Raw genomic sequence first — 24,254 nt, 5'->3', positions numbered from 1 at the left:
TTGTGTGTTGAACATGAGATCAGACACGAAGTAGCAGCTTCTTATACTCCTCAGCAAAATAGAGTTGCTAAGCAAAAGAATTGAACTCTAAAGGATATGATGAATGTTCTCCTATTAAGCTCTGGACTGCCAGAGTTCATGTGGAGGAAGCTGTGTTAATAATTAATTACCTTCTAAATAAGATGCCCTGAAAGAAAATAGATAAGAACCCTTATGAGTTTTGGAATGAAAGATAACCGTCTTATAAATATTTATGAATGTGGGAGTATCTTGCCAAAGTTTGGTGTCTGATTCGAAAAGAATTAAGATATGACCAAAGACTGTTGATTGTATAGTTATTGGATATGCACATAACAGCAGTGCATATAAGTTTTTTGTGTATGAGTCACAAATACCGAATATACACAAGAACTCGATAATAGAACCGAGAAATGTTTCATTTTTCGAGCATGCGTTTCCGTACAAAACCCGAGAGGAAGCTAGCTCCTCAAACAGAAATATGAAACACAAGGTGAAGATGATGATGATGAAGAACCAGCCGAGATTGATCTTAAACGGAATAAAAAAGTTCGGGTGAAAAAATCCTATGGAATGAATTTTATCACTTTCATGTTGGAAAGTGAATCTCACAGTTATTCAAAAGTAGTATGCTCTTCTGATGGATCTCACTAGAGAAAGACAATTGTATCTGAAATAGAATCTATCTTATAAAATCACACTTGAGAACTTGTGGATCTTCCTCTGAGAAGTAAACCACTAAGTTATAAGTGGATCTTCAAGAAAAAAATGAAGTCAGATAGAACAATTGATAAGTATAAGGTCAAATTGGTAATCAAAGGATACCGACAACGAGAAGACTTTGATTACTTTGATACGTATTCTCTATTGTCGAGAATAATTTCCATTAGAGTGTTGTTGGCTATTGCAGCTCTATGGAATCTCAAAATACATCAGATGGATGTAAAGACAACTTTTCTAAACGGAGATTTAGAAGAGAAAATTTACATGGAGCAACCTGAGGGGTTTTCTGTATCAAAACAGAAAAATAAGATTTGCAAATTTGTAAAGTCATTATATGACTTGAAACAAGTACTAAAACAGTGACATAAGAAATTTGATAATGCCATGAAGGAAAGTAGATTCAAGATTAATAAATGTCATAAATGTGTTCACATGAAAGTCAAAGAAAATGACTACGTCATCTTGTGCCTATATGTATATGACATACTTATCTTTGGGAGTAATGATAAGATAATCAAATTCATTAAAAATATATTGAACTCAAGATTTGACATGAAAGACATGAGCCTAGCTGATATAATTTTAGGAATCAAAATTCATAGAATAACATAAGGACTTGTTCTTAGTCAGTTTCAGTACGTGAACAAGATTTTTGAGAAATTCACCAAGAGTGATACTGCATTGGCACGAACACCGATAGATATAAGTCAACATCTATTGAAAAATGGAGATGAAAATATTTCTCAAATAGAGTACTCTTGAGTGATTGGAAATCTGATGTACTTGATGATTTTGTGCATGACCAGATTTGACTGACGCAGTAAGTAAACTGAGTAGATACACAAGTAATCCCGGTGTTGAGCACTTGAAAGGGGTAACAAGAGTACCAAGGTACTTGAGGTATACTCGTGAATATGGACTGCACAATACGAGATATCCTGCTGTGATCGAAGGATACAGTAATGCAAGTTAGATATCTAACATAAAAGACTCTAAGTCTATGAGTGAATATGTATTCACTTTGGGAGGTGCGATCATTTTCTAGAAATCTTCTAAGTAAACGGTAATAACCAGATCCATGATGAAATATGAGTTTATAGCTCTTGACAAATGTGGTGAGGAGTCTGAATGACTACGACAATTCTTAGATGATATTTCGAGATGGCCGAAACAGGTGCCGGTAATTTGCATACATTGCGATAGTCTATCGGCAATTGGCCGGACACAGAGTCATCTATATAATGGTAAGTCTAGATATATACGTCGTAGACATAATACTATTAGAAATCTATTTTCAACTGGAGTTATCATTGTTGACTATATGAAGTTAAAGGATAATCTAGCAGATCCGTTAACCAAAGGGTTAAACAGAAAGTTAGTTGTAAGCTCATTGCGAGGGATGAGCTTGATGTCGATGAGAAATGTTGGTGCAAAGGAAATCCAATCTATACAAACTGAAAATCCCAAGAACTAGGTTCAAAGGGGTAACCTAATTGTACCATCAAAATTGCTCACTGTGGGGGAACAACCCAATGGATTAGTAAATGATGGAGGTTGAGCTCATGACTTTTAATGATCAAATAGAGTAATGAGGAATGCTCTTAAAAGATCACCTATGTGAGAAAGAAGTAGAGCCGCTTCGAAGAGAATTTGAGAGATAATTCTAGAACTTCTCATTGAACTAGGCGTGTTCATAGCCAAGAACGAACTCACTCATGAAAACTGAGTTGTATTAGGGAGAGTCTTGGGTGAGATATGTCAATACTTACACAGACAGCATAACAGTTCAAGGACATCTTGTCTACTGTCTGCTAGTAAACAAATAAATCTTCACAAGGGAAGGTTCAAAGCGTAAAACCTACCTGTCATGTACTGGACTCAACTGCTAAATGTTATCACATATTATATTTTCATTAATGCAGGGGATTATTAGATATAAGCGAATGGAGAAGAGGTGGAAAAGGGAAGAAGATCCATTGTGAATGAAACTTTAGTCTCACAGTAGGAGTTTTAAGGCATATTGGTTGGTTTATATTGATCCACATGCATTGATGACGTGAACAATTACATGAGGAGGAGCTCTCTCTCACGCGTGAGTGTGTATGGGGATGCAAATCCAGGGCCCGGATTGTACTGAATCAAGTTGACTCGTGTGTAAGTACGATCTACGCGCACTGAATGCCGGACTGGTCAGGGTAAAATTTGCCTAAGTGGAACAACCAATATTTTTCCACATGAATTTGCTCAAAAAGGTAACGGAAGCGTTAACCATGGTTAATGGTGATTTCGTAACCTCCCGGATAGTAATGATCGACTATTGATGGTCATCGACTATCATTAATCCTTGAGCATTGAATGGTCATTACTCGATGTTCAATACAGGTGAGGGATAATGCTCCTATATAAAGAGAGACCATGGTCTTGAGCAGATACACACGAAAAAGCTGAACCTCTCCACCTCCACCTACGTTCTCCCTCCTCTGTCGTGCATCTCTTGCTTGGTGGAGTATACCTATGATAGCAGTCGGATACCTCTCACTTCACCGCGACCACCAGTGTTTGGTGAAAATCACAGTTGACCGTTGTATCATAGGAAACAAGCAACCTGAGAAAATCTCGAAGCATAGTTGAAGGTGGCGTGAATGTGTTTCAAGGAAACTGCGTCCATCGCAGGCCTTGGTCCGTTTTGCCCGCTTTGCTGCTTCGTCCGCTCGGCCGCTTCATCCGCTCGACTGCTTCATTCGCTCGGCCGCTTCACACACTCAGCTGTTTTGCTTACTTGGCCACTCTACCCTCTTCGGCCGCTTTGCCTTTAGGCTGCTCTGCTTTTAGGCCGCCCTGCCTTCTGCTGTAAGGCTGCTCTGCCTGGTCAACCCCTCTGCAACTCGATTGATCTGCCACTCGGTCAATATGTCTGCTCGACCACTCTGCCATTGGGCTACTCTGCCTCACGACTTGATCTACCCACTCGACCATACTACCTGGCCCGGTCGACTGCTCTGACCGGTCGATCACTCAGTCTAATCTGTGACTCAGTTGACCTACTCACTCGGCTGCTCTGCGTCACTCGGCCTGATCAACCACTCTGTTGTACTACCTGCTCGGAAGCTAGGCGACTCTGCTCCACTCGTCTACTAAGACTCGGCATTCGGCGGTCTCCATCACTCTGCCCGCTCGGCCGATCTGCCCGCTTAGTCGCTCTATCAGCTCTGCCATGTGGTTGCTCTGCCTCATAGCTCGCTCTGCCCTCTCAACGGATCTGCCCGCTCGGCCGCTCTGTTCACTCAGCACTTAATAGAAACTAGTCCCCTCAGGTTATCTCTATAGATAAGTTTAATTTAATTTTGTGTAATTTAAATTTAGTTAATTTCTAATAATCTTCGACAGATTGTCCAACAGTTACAACACTAACTTGGAGGACAAAGAAAAAGGAGAGTGAGCACAAAGTACAAAATGAAGATAAGAAGAGGTGCATGAAATATAATTAAAGCGAGCAACAACATAATTTACAAATTATATTTACATATCATTATTCTCTTCTTAATTAAGTTCATCAATTGTCCTTAATTTCTTATTTTTTCAACATTACCCACATTATAGTCTTTTTTTTAATCCGACAACTCAATATAGGTTATTAAGTCGATGAATCACATATATAATATATTTATCAAGAATGTGTCGTATAAATAAAGGTGAATAACTTGCAATTCACCTAATACGAACACATCATATATAAATATAAATATAAGGGTGAGCGACCTGCAACTCACCCGAGAAAAATGCATCGTATATGACAGTGAACAACCCGCAATACGCTCGTAACGAAATGCATCATATGTATGCACATATATATACATAAATAGGGTGAATGACCTGCATTCCACTTGAAAGAGATGTATTGTATATATAAAGGGTGAACTACCCGCAATTCACCTAATACGAAATACATTATGTGTATGCACATATACAAACACATATATATGGCGAACGATCCGCAATCCACCCGAAAAATATCTCATATAAAAAAAGAATGAATGACTTGCAATCCATCCCATGAGGTGTCTTACATAAGAATAGGATGAACGACTTGCAATCTACCCTGTGAGGAAAAATTATCTCAATTTGGCAAAAGCTCATGAACGCGCTAAAAAACTCGGAGTCCTCTTTGTGCACGGAGTCAATTGCTCTATACTACGAGTAATCACACAAACCCTTAGAGAACAAAGCTGAAGCTCAAGACTACAAGTAATCACGCAACTCTTTGTGCACGGAGCCAACTACTCTATATTACAAGTAATCATGTAAACTCTTAGAGCAAAGTTAATGTAAGTTCTATGGCAATTTAATGTCAATGATAATGCGCCTCTTTCAAAGTGTAGAGTCCATAATTCTAAACATAATTGTTGTATTATTTATTTTGTTAATTGATAACAGTCCTAGAGTAACTTCTGAAGTGCGGAGCTAAACTATTAAGATAATTAGTTTCTTACTTTATTAGTTAGCATAATTAATTAGTTAATGCAATTTATTATGAATCTCCAATAAAAAACAAACTAGATAGAAATCAACTAAAAATAAAAAGGGTAAGCAATATGATAAGGAATAATCAAGCGGTAAGAGTAGAGATAAAATTGAACTTAACTCTATTTTTCATAACGTCTACTTTCATAAATTTAAATGATGCACAAGTGTAGTGAAATAAGTAAGAAAACTCCACCTTGAATGCGAGCTTCTAGATGAATGCTTATCTAATCCCACATGCACCTTTAAGCTTAACCATTACTCAAGTTGACCTCATGTTCCCTTGGTGAGACATCTTGGGTTTATTCTATAATCATTTTGAGGGCCAAAAATTTGATTTTTGATTAGTTTTATGGATGTGTCATGCATTCCTCTAATCTAGTAAAATTCATTATACTACTGTTACCATCCTAAGTGGTCTGGTATATTTTCTAGATTGTACATTTGACGTGAACAAGTACAACGTTGGTTAACACTCTAATGAAATGTTGTAGCCCAAGCTCTAGATTGAGTTCTTCCTCGAGAACTAACACAATGATCATAGTTTTGGATCAATGAAACCGAAAGACTAATAGTGTATGCTCTTTGGATCAAGTAATTCTTTATAATAGATGCAATTTTGGTTGACCTTTTGATCAGACTATTGTAACTTTGGTTTTGCATGATTTAGAAGTATTTTGGGTAGAGTCAAAATTAAATTCATGTGGACATAGGTCTAAAGTAGATAATATCATTGTAAAATATGTTGCCCAAATAATAAGGTTATTGGAGAAATAATCTTATTGGATTTTTCAGGAATTTTTAGGAATTTTTTGGGATTTAATCGGAGTTCGTATGACGTAGTTAGGGGGGATGCAATTACGGGCTTGATAAAAACCTATTTGGAACACCATTTAAGTGGGAGTTAATTGAGGAACTCACTTAGGGTTTAATTTAATAAACCCGATGTATATAAGTTTATAAACCTAGGTTTCCTATTTCCTCCGCCGACCCTTTCTTTCCCCAAACCCATCGCCGACACCACCACTGTCCCTCTCCCTCTCGCGATTCTCCCTGCCCGATCGTCGGTCGCCTGCGAGTTCACTGCCGATGGAGGTCTTCTCCTCCACCGTCCCTCACCTCCGCCACTCGACCTTCCTCTCCCCGACTCCACTTCGTTGCTGGCACAGATTCATCGCCGCTCGTTGCTAGAGTCACTCCAATCGAAGCCGCTAGCCACAACAAGCTCCCTATTCTGCCTTCACCTTACGTTGTTGCCCTCTATCATCCGCTGACCACCGCTTTGGGGCATTCATCGCCAAGGCTAGGGTGGAGCTCGACCTCGCTATCATGAGCAGCATCAAGCCCTTGTTTCCTTCCCCAGCCGACGTTGCCTGTTCGAGGGAGGTTAGGATAGTGACCCCGATGGTCATGTGAGAGGTATCGTCACATTTCCCTTTCGTTGATATCTTGTGTGTTGTTGCCCTTTGGTGGTGCCGAGTGAAATTGGTCTCCATTGTCGCCTAAACGCTTTCTGCCCTGATTGTGAGATGTAGAAACTCTACCTTTGCGGGTCGCCACAGCAACTGCTAGACCAGACAGGACACCACTTTCTGCTCTGGAGAAATTGAAGCCGACCATAGTGAGCTTCCACCAGAGAGCAAGAAGGCTGATTGTTTGATTTGGGTAACTGATTTCACCTGTTGAATTTATTCCAGTGATAAGTCTTGTTTAATGGGGGATTTGTGGATAAATTGATCAATAAGTAGGATGTTAATTGATAGATTAGTAGATTTGGAACCAGTTGATCTATGGTTAAGGAATAGGTTGAGCAGATAGTTCTCATACTGTGGTTAAATCAATAGTTGGATTGGTTAACGATCCTAATGGATTGGTTTATTGTTCCATGTAGACCGATGAAAGGGATGGATTTCATTTATGGAATTGTTCTTGGTAGGTGATGATATTAATTGGAACTAAATGGTTAAAAGATGTATTAACCTTTAAGAAATGGATGGATTGGGTGGAGTAAATTAGGGTTTCATAATTGAATTGGGAATTAGGTTAGCTATTTGATATATGAAGAGATTTGGGTGTGATCTTATGATTTGTTGCAGGACTTTGATTCGATGTGAGCGTCTCGTCGTGGGACTGTTTAGCTCGATCTGCACTTAAGGCGGGTACTTCTTGCTCTATCTCTTTAGTACATTGTTCTTAGTACATGAGCTATACCTTCGGATAGTTCTTGTATTTATCTTGACTCCACTCATATATTTTTTTTTGCGCTTGATACTTTCACTCAATCTTTGAGCTACTCATTTCGGTATCTATACAGTCTCTCGTTGCTATCTATGATATTTAGCAGATACCAGACACCTGATACTAGATACTGGATATATAGATACCAGATACCAGACTTACTTGCTTTGATTGCTATTTATACCTGTTTCTTACTGAATATACCGGCTTCATGTAGTATACCTGTTTCTATTTATATATATATGATGACTGTCGCATTTTTCGCATCATGTCATTGCATGTATTGCCGGCGACTTTGACTCCCTTGTGGTTGAGACGGTCGTTAGCCTGGGCCGCACATTCGGTCACTTATGGGTAGTGGTAGCTGGAGTTTGCCGCTTATCCTGTCGTGCCCCCCACTCGCACACTCATGGGTAGTGATAGCTGGAGTCGCGGGCAGCAGGGACCTCCGTCGCAGACGTAGCTATTCAGCTACTATGCAACTGTCCCCTCGGCCACTCGAGAGTAGTGGTAGCTGAAGTGGTGTACAGTCTGTCATTGTACCGGCCTCTCGATCATACAGGGGTCGTGGTGCAAAGAGGTGGGCGGGGTGACCATCCGTGCATACGTTGTTATTTTTATATCTGCTGTTATTACCTTATGCTGTTTTTATGTGTCTTTATGTTGAGATATACCCTCATTGTAGGTGTTTAGACATTGGTTATATATTAGAAATATTTATATATCTTACATGTTACCTCTGTAGTTATGAGCAGTACTGTTACAGATTAGTACTACTCCGGACCTTCTATTACCTAGCCTAGGATATGGTTTCAGGTATAAACATTTATTATGAGTTTATTTTAGTATCTGCTATTTCCCTTATGAGATTGTATATCTTTCGCTCACTCTTTATTTATATATTATGTTCATCCACTATTTTTCCCTTACTCGCTGAGTCTCTGTATTCACCACCTCGCAAACTGGTTTTCTTTCGCCAAGTAGCAGTAGATGGTTCATGGATGTTTGGAGATATGCTGACTGCCAATCCTGGGTCCTACGTTATATCGATTTTATTTTCGCTTTACTTGTATTTTTTAGTATACAGCGATTTTAGTATTGTATGAATTGGTTTGTGTTTGGAGTTTGATTCATGGTGTTTTGCTTTCGTGAATCTTGTGGTTGTGTAAACCTAATTGGCTAGTAAACTTTAGTTGTAGATTGTAGGTTTTCTTTTCGTTTTTCCGCTGTGTTTTTTATTAGAGCCGTCAATTTAGGTTAGGCCCGTCGGGTTGGCCTGTCCTGCCAAACAATTTAAGCGGGTTGGGTTGGAATTTTATCAACCCAAGTCCGCCGCGGGCCGACCCACCTAGGCCCGCAACCCGCGCGGGTCATCCCGCGATGGACTTGGGTTGACCCGCGGGTTGAGAAACACATGTAAGCAGTTTATATCAGTAGTCAATGCTGCAACTACGAGAGTACCAAGGGTTAAATTGTAACATTTCATTATCTTCTTCGTTGAGAGGAATACTAATTAGGAAAAGCTCATACTTGTGAAGTTGAGTGTGGTAGACAAAAGTTACAGAAATATATATGCACACAAAGTCAATTAATCTTAAAAGTAGACGATCTTTTTATTTGATTTATTTATGGGATAAATCTGAAACATACATTATACACAATGAAGAGCTTGGTGTGTGTACCCAAACTAGATGACCTTCTTATTTGATTCGTTTACGCACGCACAGCCAGGGTACCACTGATTTAAACTGCTCGACGCACAGTTAGGAGTCCTAATTACTATTCCTCTTCGTTGCACAATTTTATGCCAGTTTATTATCTTTCTTTGTTATAATTTAAAAATAAAAATAATACTTTTGACCCAACATAAGTACTTATTTATGTCCATTTATATTTAAAATACTTGTTTATGAATACATTTGATTGATAAAATATTTTCGAAGAAAAACATTGAAGATATGAACTATTTTTTTTCAATTTTTTAAAAAAATTTGATAGGCCCGCGGGTTGGCCCGCCAAACCCGCGACCAGCCTTGGATTGAGTTAGGTTGGAAATTTCCCAACCTGCCAAGTTGACGGCCCGCCCCGCCCCGCCCCGCCCCGCCAAATTGTTGGCCCGCCACGGGCCGACCCGCCCCGCCATGGGTTGACCCGTCTGACAACTCTATTTTTGATACAGCCGTGTGGGCTAAATATTAACTGTGTGGTTGTTTTATTCATTTATGTCCAGCCGGGTAGGCTGTGTATATTACCTGCGTGGTTATGTGGTCATTTTTATTGTTGTCCCAGCTGTGTAGGCTGATGGTTATATAGATGTATTATGTGTATTTATTGCTTCAATTGTTACCGGTACAAGGGAGATGTTGTCGGATTTTTGTCTGGCAGAGACTCCTCTGGGGTGTGACAATCATACTATTGTAGAGATATATAATTCTTTTAGACACAACAAGTAATATCAGAGTCATGGTCTAGATTGGATATCATGTGGGGTAACCTTACACAAAGTTGGGGGAGGCCTGGAACAGGTCAAGAGTGATCGGATGCTTGCGGTGAGATCCGAAGTAGGTCAAGAGTGACCAGATACTTACGGTGAGGCTCGGAGCAGGACAAGAGTAATCGGATACTTATAGGGAGGTTTGAATTATGAGAGTAATGGTGATCATTCGTTTGAGAGGAGAATTATTAGAAATACAATCAAAGTCTCACATTAGAAAGACATGGAAAATATCATGGTATAAAAAGGATGAAGATATCTCCATTGGTATGAAACTTTTTAGTTAGAGCTCAAAAATAAAATCATGGGAATTTAGGTAAACCAGACAATATTTTATCATTATAAAAATATTTAAATTCTTTTGGTCCCAACGCATTTCCTCATTAACTAAGGTTGTATATAATTTATTCATAAATAATTATAGTTTTCTATTTTTCTCTCTTGAAACTCCACATTTCTTATGGTTCACATTTTGCTATGCTATATTTTTGGGTGTGATAACTTTTTCTCCCAGTATAATGAATCATAAAGCACGAATGACCATAAAAAAAAAATCATTTGCTCTTAGAAACAAAAAACCATCACAAACAACCTACTCAACAAAATCTTAAATATTAAAACTTCAAAACTATGAGCTTGTAAGAAGTTAAGAAGAAGTAAGAATATAGGGAATACCACAAAAATAAGATGAGAGATGGTTATTGATTCTGTCTGAAAGCTGGAGAAATAATGCATTGATGATGATGACTGGATGGTTAACTAGAGTAAGACTTTTTCCTTCTTGGAAAGGCCTCCTTGCTATCTTGCGCACATGTCGACGATCGAACAGAGGGTTAGTGATCGAAAATCAGGAAAGGGGATCTCTGGCAGGGCTCTCCGACGCTCAAGTTAGTACGATTCTGGATGAAGGAATGAGAAACAACAGAAAAAGGTGTTGACGCGAGAATAATGCTCAAATGATGTAAATTGCTATCTTGCCAACGGAGAAGATCCCTTCATATACCATCTCTGAAAACCTCCGTGATCATGAGGTGGCTTCATGTGTAGGAGTTTGTTAGTTTATTGTGTAATGAGTATCCGAGAAATCTTTTATCTATCCACAGATATACCTCTTTTGTCATTTATGATTTAGGTTTTTGATAAAATCATTACAGGAATATGCTGTCATAAATGGTCGCCCAATGGGAAATAATATAACCTCCGAAGGAGGTCCCAAAGAAATATTCCCTGATAATTCTGATAAGTTATTAAAATGTTATTTGTTGCTTGTCTGTTGAATATATCTCAGCCGGCTAACAAGGTTGATCACCCTTATGTCTGTCCTTTTATCAAACTGCTTTGTTATGTATTGAATGTTATCATAAACTCAGTCAAAAATTCATATGATACATTAAGCATTCTAGAAATCCATTTAAACAACCCTATGATAAACTGTGTGTACTAAAGATCCATTTAGAAGTAAGCATGCAACTAAAAAAAAAAAGGCAGCTCGGTGCACGAAGCTCCTGCTATGCGAGGTCCCCGGGAAGGATCCATTGTACGCAACCTTATCCTGTTTTTTTTTGCAAGAGGCTGTTTCCAGGATTCGAACACCTTTTGGTCACAAAGCAATAACTTTATCGTTGCACCAAGGCTCCCCTTCGAGAAGTAAGCATGCAACTAAATTTCTTAATTTAGGCCGGTTTCATGGTCGGTCGTGCATAAAGAGCTTTATGAAGTTAACTATCTCAGATCCAGTCCGCCTTTCATCTAGCCAGACATATACGGAAAGATTTATAAGGTCAAGTGCCTTAAGCCCGGTCATTAATTCATCTGACTGAGTGCACATAAAGATTTATGAGGTTAAGTGCTTTAGGCCCAGTTGGTCTGTCATTTGACCGGGCACACATAGAGATTTATAAAGTTGAGTGCTTTAGGCCTGGTCGATCTGTCATCCAGCTGGGTGCACATAGAGAGTGATGAGGTTGAATACTTTAGGCCTGGCCGGTCTATCATCCGGCCGAACGCACATGGAGATTTATAAAGTTAAGTGTTTTAGGGCTGATAAACCTTTATTCTAGCCGATCATCCCTCTCCCGCATGACTTGTAACTCGATTGGGTTAGACCCAAGAGCCTTGATATTAAGTAAACCTGTTGGATATTTCGGGCCGCAAAAATCGTTTTTTTTGCGTTGCGGAAACCCCGAATCCCATGCCACCGGATCCGTGCGAAGTTATAAAATTTCGTAAAAACTTCGTGTACATGATTTCTAGCCTAGATCTGCACTAGATCTATAAGGAAGAGACTTATACCTTTGTAGCGAAGCCCTTTGCGTATCCCGCTCGTCCAAGGTTCGCCGGATCTCAAGGTTGTCAAGTGTACAACCCTCTATGTGTATCCACACGAACAAAAGATGGAGAAACTAAACAAAAGGTGTGCTAGCACCTTTGAAGGTCTCGCCCAAGGAGGAGAGGGAGAGAAGAAGCAAGGAAGAAGATGGAGGTTACACACACAAAATGAAACTCCCACGATGACATTAGTGGCCGGCTACATTGAAATGAGGTTATATACCTCCATGGGATATCAAGAGTCAAAACTCTTGATCTCCCTCATGATGTGGCACACACATAAGCCAACCTTGGTGATGTGGAACATCATCATTGGCCCACTTAATGCCAACTCACAAATGAGGTGGCAATGGTCAAGTCAAACTTGACCTTTCATCTTCTTCTCAAGTCAAGTCGACTTGCCTTCTCTCCATGGTTGATCAAATCTAACCATTGGTTCAAGTCAATTTTAATTTATTGAATCTCTATTCATTAAATTAAATTGGCTCAATGAGTCTAAGTCCAAATTAAACTCATTTAACACATGAACCAAATTGAGTCCAACTCAATTAGTTTACTTTGGATTACTCTTAATCCAATTTGGTTCATCATATGAACCTAATCCTCATGGTTCATCAAATGAACCTAATCTTCATCTAATTGCCCTTTGTGTGTGACCCTATAGCTTCTTGTAACGTTGGCAATGCTCCTAAACCCTTTTAGAACCATAAGTAATGAGCGGTATCTAGCAACACATCATTACTAACCAAGTTACAAGAATGTTGAGATCCAACATCACCTTGTGACTACTAATTGCGACTCTTCACAATATATGACAAGTGTCCTTCTATCCTTGACATCTAGATTGATCAATGTGAGGCATAGACCGTGTCATCCTCTAATCAATCTAAATCTTGAATCCCAAGTAGACTCACTCAATCAAATGAGCTCAACATCTCATATTGACATATTTGGGCATGACCATGCACTTAGTGGTCTCACTCTATCAAGAATATCGATGTCTCTCCCGTCATATAGGAGGGATAGATCCCATCTACATCACTCACATCCCTCCGCATAATTTGTTACATACCCAGTAATCGCCTTTATAGTCCACCCAGTTACGGGTAACGTTTGACGAAGCCAAAGTATGTAACTCATTATGTAGGGAAACATGGCGACTTCAGGTCCAAGGACTAATAGTCATACTAATAGCCACATGAGAAAGTATATGACACTCATATAACGATCCATGATACTTTCTCATGGCGGGTCATTCAGTATACATTCTCCATTGCATATCCATGTGTCAACTTGATATCTCTATATCCATGACTTGTGAGATCAAGTCATCGAGTTGACCTACATGCTAGTCTCGTCGCATTAACATTGTCCCTGAATGTTAATACTTGACTAGGAATGATTAAGAGTAGCGTTCCCTATATTATCTCACTATCGATTGATATAGGTAAGAACCTTCTACTCAAGGACGCTATTATACAGTTATTTGACACCAATACAAGTAAGCATAATAACCATAAACAAATGCCTTTATATATAATTCGAGGGACGGACTCTTTTGGTTCAACAGAAATTGAAGAACCAAGGTCTTCTGGTGAATTGGTATTCTCGGCAGCCAGGAAGTTATTAATTAATCGCCTCTACAATATTGAAATTATTTTCCAGATTCCAGGAATTAATGACACAAAGGTTCAAGCTATTCTAGATACGGGTGCTACAACATGTTGTATCGGTCAAAATGCCATACCAAAAGAAGCCTTTGAAGAGATAAATTACAAAGTTCTTTTTTCTGGTATCAATTCACAACAAGAGGCTACTAAAAAACTCAGAAATGGATATATGATGATTGGGGTTCACAAATTTAGAATTCCTTTTACCTACCAATTAGAGATGAATTTGAAAGACGGGATTCAAATGTTGGTAGGATGCAATTTTATCAAATCTATGGCTGGAGGACTACGAATAGAAGGATCTGAGATCACCTTCTATAAAGAAATTACCACCATAAAAACCTCTCCAGAAGTCTTCATCTCAGCAAAAGCTATTTCAGAACTGGATATGAATGAAGAAGAATATTTAAGTATGCATGAAGATCTATTCATCTCTCAACATTCCTTAACAGCCGTTGACTTTAAGATGAGATACGCCACAACCATGCAGAAGTTAAAGGATGCTGGATACATTGGAGAAGATCCATTACTACGCTGGTCAAAAAACAAGGTAATATGTACTTTGGATATTATAAATCCTGATATAACAATATAGGATAAACCCTTGAAGCATGTTACACCAGCAATGAAAGCAACTTTTAAAGTACATATTGAGGCCTTACTAAAATTGAAGGTAATCCAACCCAGCATGAGCCGACATAGGACAATGACCTTCATAGTCCAATCAGGAACCACAGTGGATCTAGTCACCAAGCAAGAAAAGAAGGATAAAGAACGGCTTGTCTTCAACTACAAGACGCTGAATGACAACACCCATAAAGATCAATACTCATTACCAAGGATAGACCTTATTTTAAAGAAAATTGGTAACAACAAGGTCTTCTCGAAGTTTGATCTAAAATCTGGCTTTCACCAAGTTATGATGGCAAAAGAATCAATACCCTGGACAACATTCTTAGTACCACAAGGCCTGTTTGAATGGCTAGTAATGCCATTCGGATTAAAAAATGCACCCGCCGTTTTCCAAAGGAAAATGGACAATTCTTTTAAGGGATGTGAAGAATTCCTGGTAGTTTATATTGATGACATTTTGGTATTCTCTGAAGACGAAGAGCAACACTGTGCTCATCTCAATATAGTACTAGAAATTTGTCAAAAGGAAGGCTTGGTCTTATCCCCAACAAAGATGAAGATAGCCCAGCCAGAGATGGAGTTCTTGGGCGTAGTTGTTGGTAACCGGAAAATACGACTACAATAGCACATTATTAAGAAAGTTATCGATTTTGATGAAAAAACCCTGCTCACTTTAAAGGGTTTATGATTATTTCTGGGCATATTAAATTATGCAAGGTCTCATATACCCAATCTCAGTAAAATATTGGGACCGCTGTATTCAAAAACATCTCCACACGGTGATCGACGCTTTAAAGAATCAGATTGGGCTATAATTCGACAAATCAAGTCACTGGTACAATCTTTGCCTGACTTAGAGTTACCCCCTAACCATGCATATGTTATTATTGAAACAGATGACAGCATGGAAGGATGGGGAGACGCCTGTAAGTGGAAGGAAAAACAGTATGACCCAAGAAATACAGAAAAAATCTGTGCCTATGCCAGTGGAAAATTTTCAACAGTAAAGTCAACAATTGATGTTGAAATACATGCATGTATGGAGGCATTAACCGCAATGAAGATCCACTACCTGGATAGAAAGGAGATAACATTACGCAAGAATTGTCATGCCATAATCAAGTTTTTCAACAAATCCGTGAATAACAAACCATCCCGGGTAAGATGGATAAATTTTACTGACTATATTACTGGTACAGGTGTTGACATCAAGTTTGAGCATATCTCGGGGACGAGCAATGAGTTGGCAGATGCCCTGTCAAGGTTGGTGCATCACATCACCAATAAAGCATCCTTATCTGATGATCAAAGGCAATTTCTAAAGCAAGTTGATGAGTCCATGGACGAGACGCAAGGAGCAGATGACACCGTGAAAGGTGTCCTGGGAAAAACCATCATAGCACTCATGGCTAAAGTTACTTTTGAAAAAAGTTGAGCCTCGGGGAGTCATTTTTTCAAAAGAAACGATTCCACCACCAATAATAGAGTCCACTACGTGTAAAAGTTATGTAATAATGCAGCTTGTTGATAAGATGATAAACGGCACTGAGGCAAAGTAGGAAAAGAAATAAAGATGACGATGGGGCCCCTCAAGCGCACCCGGTCTTTATCTTGTTCCTTCTAAAACCTCTATATAAGCCCAAGTTTGTTAACTTAGAAGGGCAAGCGAGCAAACCTCGAAGTCCTAGTAAGTTCTGAGTCCTGTAAGCTTAGAGTCGTGTAAGCTTGTGAAGTGTGAAGTGTTTTGTTCCAATAAAAAATTTCCTGAGTTCAAGTACCGCTAGGTCTAGACTCATGTTTTCCTCTTGTTTAAAACCGTTGTGCGTGTTTATTTTTTATGGCTCCATATAGGGTTCAAACGCTACAAAAATTTACCAAGAAAGATTTAGAAATTCAGTACATACCTCAAAAACGCTGCCTTCCTAGAATACCCGTGGGTGTTTAGCCAAGAATTTCCATTAGGACCTCGCTCTGATACCAAAAATAAACACGCACAACGATTTTAAACAAGAGGAAAACTTGAGTCTAGACTAGCGGTACTTGAACTCAGGAAATTTTTTATTGGAACAAAACACTTCACACTTTACAAGCTTACACGACTCCAAGCTTACACGACTCAGAACTTAGTAGGACTTCGAGGTTTGCTCGCTTGCCCTTCTAAGTTAACAAACTTGGGCTTATATAGAGGTTTTAGAAGGAATAAGATAAAGACCGGGTGCGCTTGAGGGGCCCCATCGTCATCTTTATTTCTTTTCCTACTTTGCCTCAGTGCCGTTTATCATCTTATCAACAAGCTGCATTATTACATAACTTTTACACGTAGTGGACTCTATTATTGGTGGTGGAATCGTTTCTTTTGAAAAAGTGGCTCCCCGAGGCTCAACTTTTTTCAAAAGTAACTTTAGCCATGAGTGCTATGATGGTTTTTCCCAGGACACCTTTCACGGTGTCATCTGCTCCTTGCGTCTCGTCCATGGACTCATCAACTTGCTTTAGAAATTGTCTTTGATCATCAGATAAGGATGCTTTATTGGTGATGTGATACACCAACCTTGACAGGGCATCTGCCAACTCATTGCTCGTCCCCGAGATATGCTCAAACTTGATGTCAACACCTGTACTAGTAATATAGTCAGTAAAATTTATCCATCTTACTCGGGATGGTTTGTTATTCACGGATTTGTTGAAAAACTTGATTATGGCATGACAATCCGTGCGTAATGTTATCTCCTTTCTATCCAGGTAGTGGATCTTCATTGCGGTTAATGCCTCCATACATGCATGTATTTCAGCATCAATTGTTGACTTTACTGTTGAAAATTTTCCACTGGCATAGGCACAGATTTTTTCTGTATTTCTTGGGTTATACTGTTTTTCCTTCCACTTACAGACGCCTCCCTATCCTTCCATGCTGCCATCTGTTTTAATAATAACATATGCATGGTTAGGGGGTAACTCTAAGTCAGGCAAAGATTGTACCAGTGACTTGATTTGTCGAATTATAGCCCAATCTGATTCTTTAAAGCGTCGATCATCGTGTGGAGATGTTTTTGAATACAGCGGTCCCAATATTTTACTGAGATTGGGTATATGCGACCTTGCATAATTTAATATACCCAGAAATGATCGTAAACCCTTTAAAGTGAGCAGGATTTTTTCATCAAAATCGATAACTTTCTTAATAATGTGCTGTTGTAGTCGTATTTTCCGATTACCAACTACGCCCAAGAACTCCATCTCTGGCTGGGCTATCTTCATCTTTGTTGGGGATAAGACCAAGCCTTCCTTTTGACAAATTTCTAGTACTATATTGAGATGAGCACAGTGTTGTTCTTCGTCTTCAGAGAATACCAAAATGTCATCAATATAAACTACCAGGAATTCTTCACATCCCTTAAAAGAATTGTCCATTTTCCTTTGGAAAACGGCGGGTGCATTTTTTAATCCGAATGACATTACTAGCCATTCAAACAGGCCTTGTGGTACTAAGAATGCTGTCCAGGGTATTGATTCTTTTGCCATCATAACTTGGTGAAAGCCAGATTTTAGATCAAACTTCGAGAAGACCTTGTTGTTACCAATTTTCTTTAAAATAAGGTTTATCCCTGGTAATGAGTATTGATCTTTATGGGTGTTGTCATTCAGCGTCTTGTAGTTGAAGACAAGCCGTTCTTTACCCTTCTTTTCTTGCTTGGTGACTAGATCCACTGTGGTTCCTGATTGGACTATGAAGGCCATTGTCCTATGTCGGCTCATGCTGGGTTGGATTACCTTCAATTTTAGTAAGGCCTCAATATGTACTTTAAAAGTTGCTTCCCTTGTTGGTGTAACATGCTTCAAGGGTTTATCCTGTATTGTTATATCAGGATTTATAATATCCAAAGTACATATTACCTTGTTTTTTGACCAGTGTAGTAATGGATCTTCTCCAATGTATCCAGGATCCTTTAACTTCTGCATGGTTGTGGCGTATCTCATCTTGAAGTCAACGGCTGTTAAGGAATGTTGAGGGATGAATAGATCTTCATGCATACTTAAATATTCTTCTTCATTCATATCCAGTTCTGAAATAGCTTTTGCTGAGATGAAGACTTCTGGAGAGGTTTTTATGGTGGTAATTTCTTTATAGAAGGTGATCTCAGATCCTTCTATTCGTAGTCCTCCAGCCATAGATTTGATAAAATTGCATCCTACCAACATTTGAATCCCGTCTTTCAAATTCATCTCTAATTGGTAGGTAAAAGGAATTCTAAATTTGTGAACCCCAATCATCATATATCCATTTCTGAGTTTTTTAGTGGCCTCTTGTTGTGAATTGATACCAGAAAAAAGGACTTTGTAATTTATCTCTTCAAAGGCTTCTTTTGGTAAGGCATTTTGACCGATACAACAGGTTGTAGCACCCGTATCTAGAATAGCTTGAACCTTTGTGTCATTAATTCCTGGAATCTGGAGGATAATTTCAATATTGTAGAGGCGATTAATTAATGACTTTCTGGTTGCCGAGAATATCAATTCACCAGAAGACCTTGGTTCTTCAATTTCTGTTGAACCAAAAGAGCCAGTCTCTCGAATTGTTTGCCTTAAATCATTTACTTCCCATACTGGTGGTGTTATAATTTTTTCAAAAACCAGTTGAGCAATTGATCTGCCATGCTCAAGAGATAGTGTTAAATCAGAAAAATTGTAGATCAAAAGACATACCTCCCCCCGGAAGTCAGAGTCAATGACACCCGCATTGACTATAAAATTAAGCTTATATGCACTTCCAGATCGTGGTGCAATTCGAGCATAATAGCCTTCTGAAAATTCCAGGCTAAGTCTGCCACATAATTCGAGCATAATAGCCTTTTGATGCACGCTACTTCTCCACTGTTCGCCAGCGTCTTCGTTGTCTGCCGCTGCTCGCATAAGTCTGCCACAGCGCCACTGCTCGCAGAACCAAGCAGCAGCTCGTCGCTGCTCGCAGAAGCCCGACGTCGCTTGTGCTCTCTTCAACAGAAGCCCAACGTCACCGCCGCTGCTCGCAGAAGTCCGGCGTCGCCTGCTCAATAGCAACCCTCGCAGAAGCCAGCAATAGCCCGGTGCTGCTCGTAGAAGCCTGCTGCTCGCAACAGTCCGCCGTTGCTCGCAACAGTCCGCCGTTGCTCGCAACGGATATTATGGTTGATCTAATATGAACATGATTTTCTATTCTAGGATTTTTAATACGACATATATATATTTATATATAATTTTTTTATTTTTTATTTTTTAATAATCGTCGTATCCTAGCCGTATTGTGTCTTATATTTTTAAAATTTTTCGTATCGCCGTATCCGTGTCGTATCCAATACGATACTCGTATCCGTATCCGTGCAACAAAGTGAATGCCTTTAGGTATATGTGTGGGATGTTCATATTGTTTTGTCTATTTGGCATCCCTCCTACTCCCCACAATCTCCATCTCTTTTCCTACCTCAAGAAATCAGAACCTAGAGCTTTTATTTTCCAGTCTCGACCAAAGGTGGTCTTCTTTGAGGACATGTCGTCCTCGAACAAAGGTTGAAAATCTCATTTCTTCTTCATGGAAATGTCTGATCCTACTGTCTGGTCCACTGAGTGACAATCTTCCTTTCCTCCTTTCCCTGACCCTGGAAAGTTCAAGCAAGATCTAATCTTAGATTTTTTACCTTCCCAAGTTGAGCAACCATCTACGGCTTTTTTCTTTTCGGGCGACTTCTAGGGCGATTTGGGTGGCAATTCTCCCATCTTTGACGTTGGCCGTCGGCGTTGGCATGCCGCCGACGCTGGTTTCTTCTCAGTTCCCTCCCCTTCCTATATCCACTTCTAAAGATAGGAATGGGATCAGAAAAGGAGGTTGTTCGGGCCAAGATCTCTTATGCGGCGGTTTTGAAGCCAGAGTCTCCTTGCACCTCGAAGAAGAGTTCTGCAGATCTTGGGAAGAAATGTAAGTCAGCGACGATCTACAATAATAAATCAGGTATATTCTATTCTGAGGAAGAGATCGTTAGCATGGCCAAACCTTATGAATTTGCATTGATCGGAAAGTTTTCTGGTCGGAGGCCAAATAAAGTGGTCTCCTCATTTCTCTTATGAGGCAGAAGCCTCTGTTGTTCCTGTTTGGATTCAGCTTCTGGATTTGCCTATTCATATGTTTGATAAGAAATATTTATATTCTATTGCTTGCATCATTGGTAAATCGATTAAAATCGCTGAAGTGACTGCTGATCAATCCAGATTGTATATGGCTCGGGTTTGTGTGGAAATAGATCTCTTAAAGCATAAGATTGAAGAATTTTGGATTGACATTGGGGAGGAAAAGAGGTTACAGAAAGTGATTTTTGAAAAACATCCTAATTATTGTGTTGATTGTTTGCATCTGGGCCATTCTGCTGATGACTGCTATGCTAATGGTAAGAAGCCAACACCTATGTGGAGGTCTGATAATATGGAGATCATTGTAGATAATGAGGATTTGAGGGCAGTTTTAAATCAGAAAAGGAGTGCTGGGAAAGGAAAAGAAATTTCTGGTGATTTGAAGGAGTCAAATCTGGATGGTATTAATAATAAAGAGGTAGCAAATATGGTATGGATTCAGAAAAGAGGAAGTTCTAATAATTTGGAAATGGCGACCAAAGTGGATGGTGTTGATGAAGTAGTTTTCAACTTCTTTGTGCATTGGAGAAAGTGGAGCATAGTTCCATACAAGAAGAATTACTTTTGAACAGGGAAGTGACAATTAGTAATACAGTTGGTATTGTTCAAGATAGGAGCCAGAATAAATTTGCTGAGGGGAAGGAAAGTGGTTTTTTGATTGATGAAGAATTTTCTGAGAGGGGGAAGTAGTTGGATCTTTAGATGCTATCTCTGATTTAAATGTGGTTGATAATCATACAAATCAGAAAGATAGTATTTTGAATGAAGATGGTGTTATGTTGTGTGCTGGTTCGATGCAAACATTGGCTGGTCATAAAGAAAAGGTGAAGACTCTCAATCAGGCTGAGGTGGTTAAAGTTAAAAAGGCTGGTTCAGTTTCTGAGCAAAGAGAGTTGTCAAATTTGGGTCTTCTAGCTATGCCAACCTTATCCGAAAAGGTTCATTTGTGGATACAGATGAGGATGATACATCCATTTATGGACGTCTACAATGAAATTCTTCCCTATCAGAATTTTCTAGCATGATCCTTGAGAAAGATGAAGTTGTGCATAAGAATTTGGTTCAGGTTGTTAATCAAAGGGTTACTCGAAGTAAAACTAAGAGCTGCTTCTTCTAAAAAATAAATGCCTGGGATAATATGGAATATTAGGGGCATTGGAAATGCCTCTTCTTTTAGGAGAGCATTGTTTCTGAAAAATTATCATCATGTTAATTTTATGGGTATTCTTAAGCCTTTTGTCTCTTTTGATGCTTCTTTTTACACTAGTAGGTTGGGTTTTAATCATGGTATTTCAAATTGTTCTGGTAAAATCTGGTTTCTGTATGAGAACAGTTTTTACATTTTAAGTTACAATCTCATATTTTCCCTATTAGTATACTAGTTTCTGTGGTTTATGCTAAATGTACAAGAATTGAAAGAATTGTTCTTTGGGATAAGCTTTTAGATATTAAATCTGATGGTGATGATTTTTGGTTGGTGGGTGGAGATTTTAATGTTATTACTGGGCCCAGTACTCTGCTGGAATTCTTTCTAATTTGGGAGTAGTGGATGATTTTAATAATTTTTTGATGTTATCTGGTTTATTGGACGCTGGCTTTGTGGGGGACAGATTCACATGGACTAACAATAAAATTTGGAAGTGGTTGGATAGAATACTTACATCTTCTTCTTGGAAGAATCATTTGTTTTCAGTTCGGGTGGAGCATTTAAGCAGAGCTGGTTCTGACCACTGTCCGTTATTCATTACTTTTCCTGGTTTTTCTCAGCAGGTATCATCATTTCGTTTTCAAAATATGTGGATCAAACATCACAATTTTTTGCTTACAGTTAGGCTGAATTGGATGTTGCCTTGCGATGGTTATGGTCTTCATAAATTGCAATTTAAGCTTAAGAGATTAAAAGCTCATTTGAAATGGTGGAATATTGATGTTTTGGGGAATATTCATGATAAGGTAAAGCAAGCTGAAGAGGATTTTTTGGTTGCTCAAAAATATTCCCTATAAGGTAAAGCAAGCTGAAGAGGATTTTTTGGTTGCTCAAAAGTCTTTTGATCTTGATCCCAATGAAGGGAATAAATTGAATATGGCTAAGATGCAGACTTCTTTGTTTCAAATATTGTATATGGAGGAGGTATTCTGGAAGCAAAAGCGGTTAGGTGGATGGTGAAGGGGATCAAAACACCAATTTTTTTTCATAATATGGTTCAGAAAAAGAGAATGGCAAATAGGATATTTCAGATATGGGATTAAGGGGATTTGTTTGGACAATCCAGAGCTTATTCAAGATTCGGCTGTTTTTTTTTTGTAGGATCTGTTGACTGGAACAGATTTTGATTGTTCAGAGATTGATTTAAAGCATATTCCTTCTTTGATTAGTGATAATGATAATTCAGTATTATGTACACTACCTTCTATGGAGGAGATTAAGCAGGTTGTTTTGGATATATGTGAAGATAGTGCAGCTAGTCTAGATGGTTTTTCTGTGACCTTTTATGTTGCTTGTTGGGAGATTATTAAGGAGGATGTGTATCAAGCGGTCTTGGATTTTTTCAGGGGTGGGCATCTTCCTAAGGGAATGGCTGCAACAACCATTGTCCTTATACCGAAGTTAATAGTCCATAGCAGTGGCAAGATTTTAGGCCAATTAGTCTGTGCAATGTTTCGAATAAGAGTATCTCTAAATTGATTGCTATTAGATTGGGACAATTTCTGGAAAAAATTATATCTCCTTGGCAAAGTGACTGTGTCAGGACGGTTAATATCAGATAATATTCTTTTGGCCCAGGAGCTTAATCATAAATTGAATTATCATGTGAGAGGTGGGAATCTAATATTAAAGCTTGATATGGCGAAAGTGTATGAGAGGGTGCAATGGTGTTTTCTATTCAATATAATGGCAGCTTTTGGATGTTCTAATTCTGTTATTGATGTTATTAGAAGATGTGTGGATGCATGCTGGTTTTTCTACGTATTAATGGTCAATTGTCGGGTTTCTTTCATGCAGGGCGAGGGCTTCGACAATGGGATCTTATTTCCCCACTTCTTTTTATTATTGCTATTGAATTTCTTTTTAGAGGATTGGATTTTTTTTGTTTAGTTAATATCCTCAAATGTTTTTAAATCTGGATATGGGGTTAAGATATTACATCTTGCATATGCAGATGATATTATGATCTTATTGAATGGCTCTATTAATGGCGTGAAAAGAGTTAAAGATTTTTTGAGGGCATATGAAGCGTGTTCAGATGATTAATGTGGCTAAAAGTTGGTTCTTTCCGTCTAAAAGAATAAGCCTTGGGCATAGGAAGTTGATTGCTTCTGTTTCTGGATTTTAGGAAGGGCAGTTTTCAATCATTTATTTAGGAGTTCCTATTTTTTCAAGAAGTAGAAAGTCAGGTTACTTTCAGTCTCTTATAGAAAAAGTAAGGAAAAAGTTTCTTGGATGGAATATTTCGAGGCTTTCTCATGGG

General features: G+C 38.8%; 1 protein-coding gene across 1 annotated transcript in view; it reads left to right on the top strand.

The window, feature by feature from the left end:
- LOC122017127 overlaps window positions 1-23,725 on the top strand; it is a 29,358-nt gene extending 5,633 nt beyond the window's left edge. Inside the window, exon 2 of the mRNA XM_042574634.1 lies at window positions 20,866-23,725. Coding sequence (XP_042430568.1) covers window positions 20,866-21,352 — 487 coding nt within the window. The 3' untranslated portion in view covers window positions 21,353-23,725. The remainder of the gene's footprint in view (window positions 1-20,865) is intronic.
- The last annotated feature ends 529 nt before the right edge of the window (window positions 23,726-24,254 follow it).

Source organism: Zingiber officinale, chromosome 8B (assembly GCF_018446385.1).
Source record: "Zingiber officinale cultivar Zhangliang chromosome 8B, Zo_v1.1, whole genome shotgun sequence".
Lineage (NCBI taxonomy): Eukaryota > Viridiplantae > Streptophyta > Magnoliopsida > Zingiberales > Zingiberaceae > Zingiber > Zingiber officinale.
The sequence above is the reverse complement of the archived record's forward strand: the minus strand, read 5'-3'. Positions and strand labels throughout refer to the sequence as shown.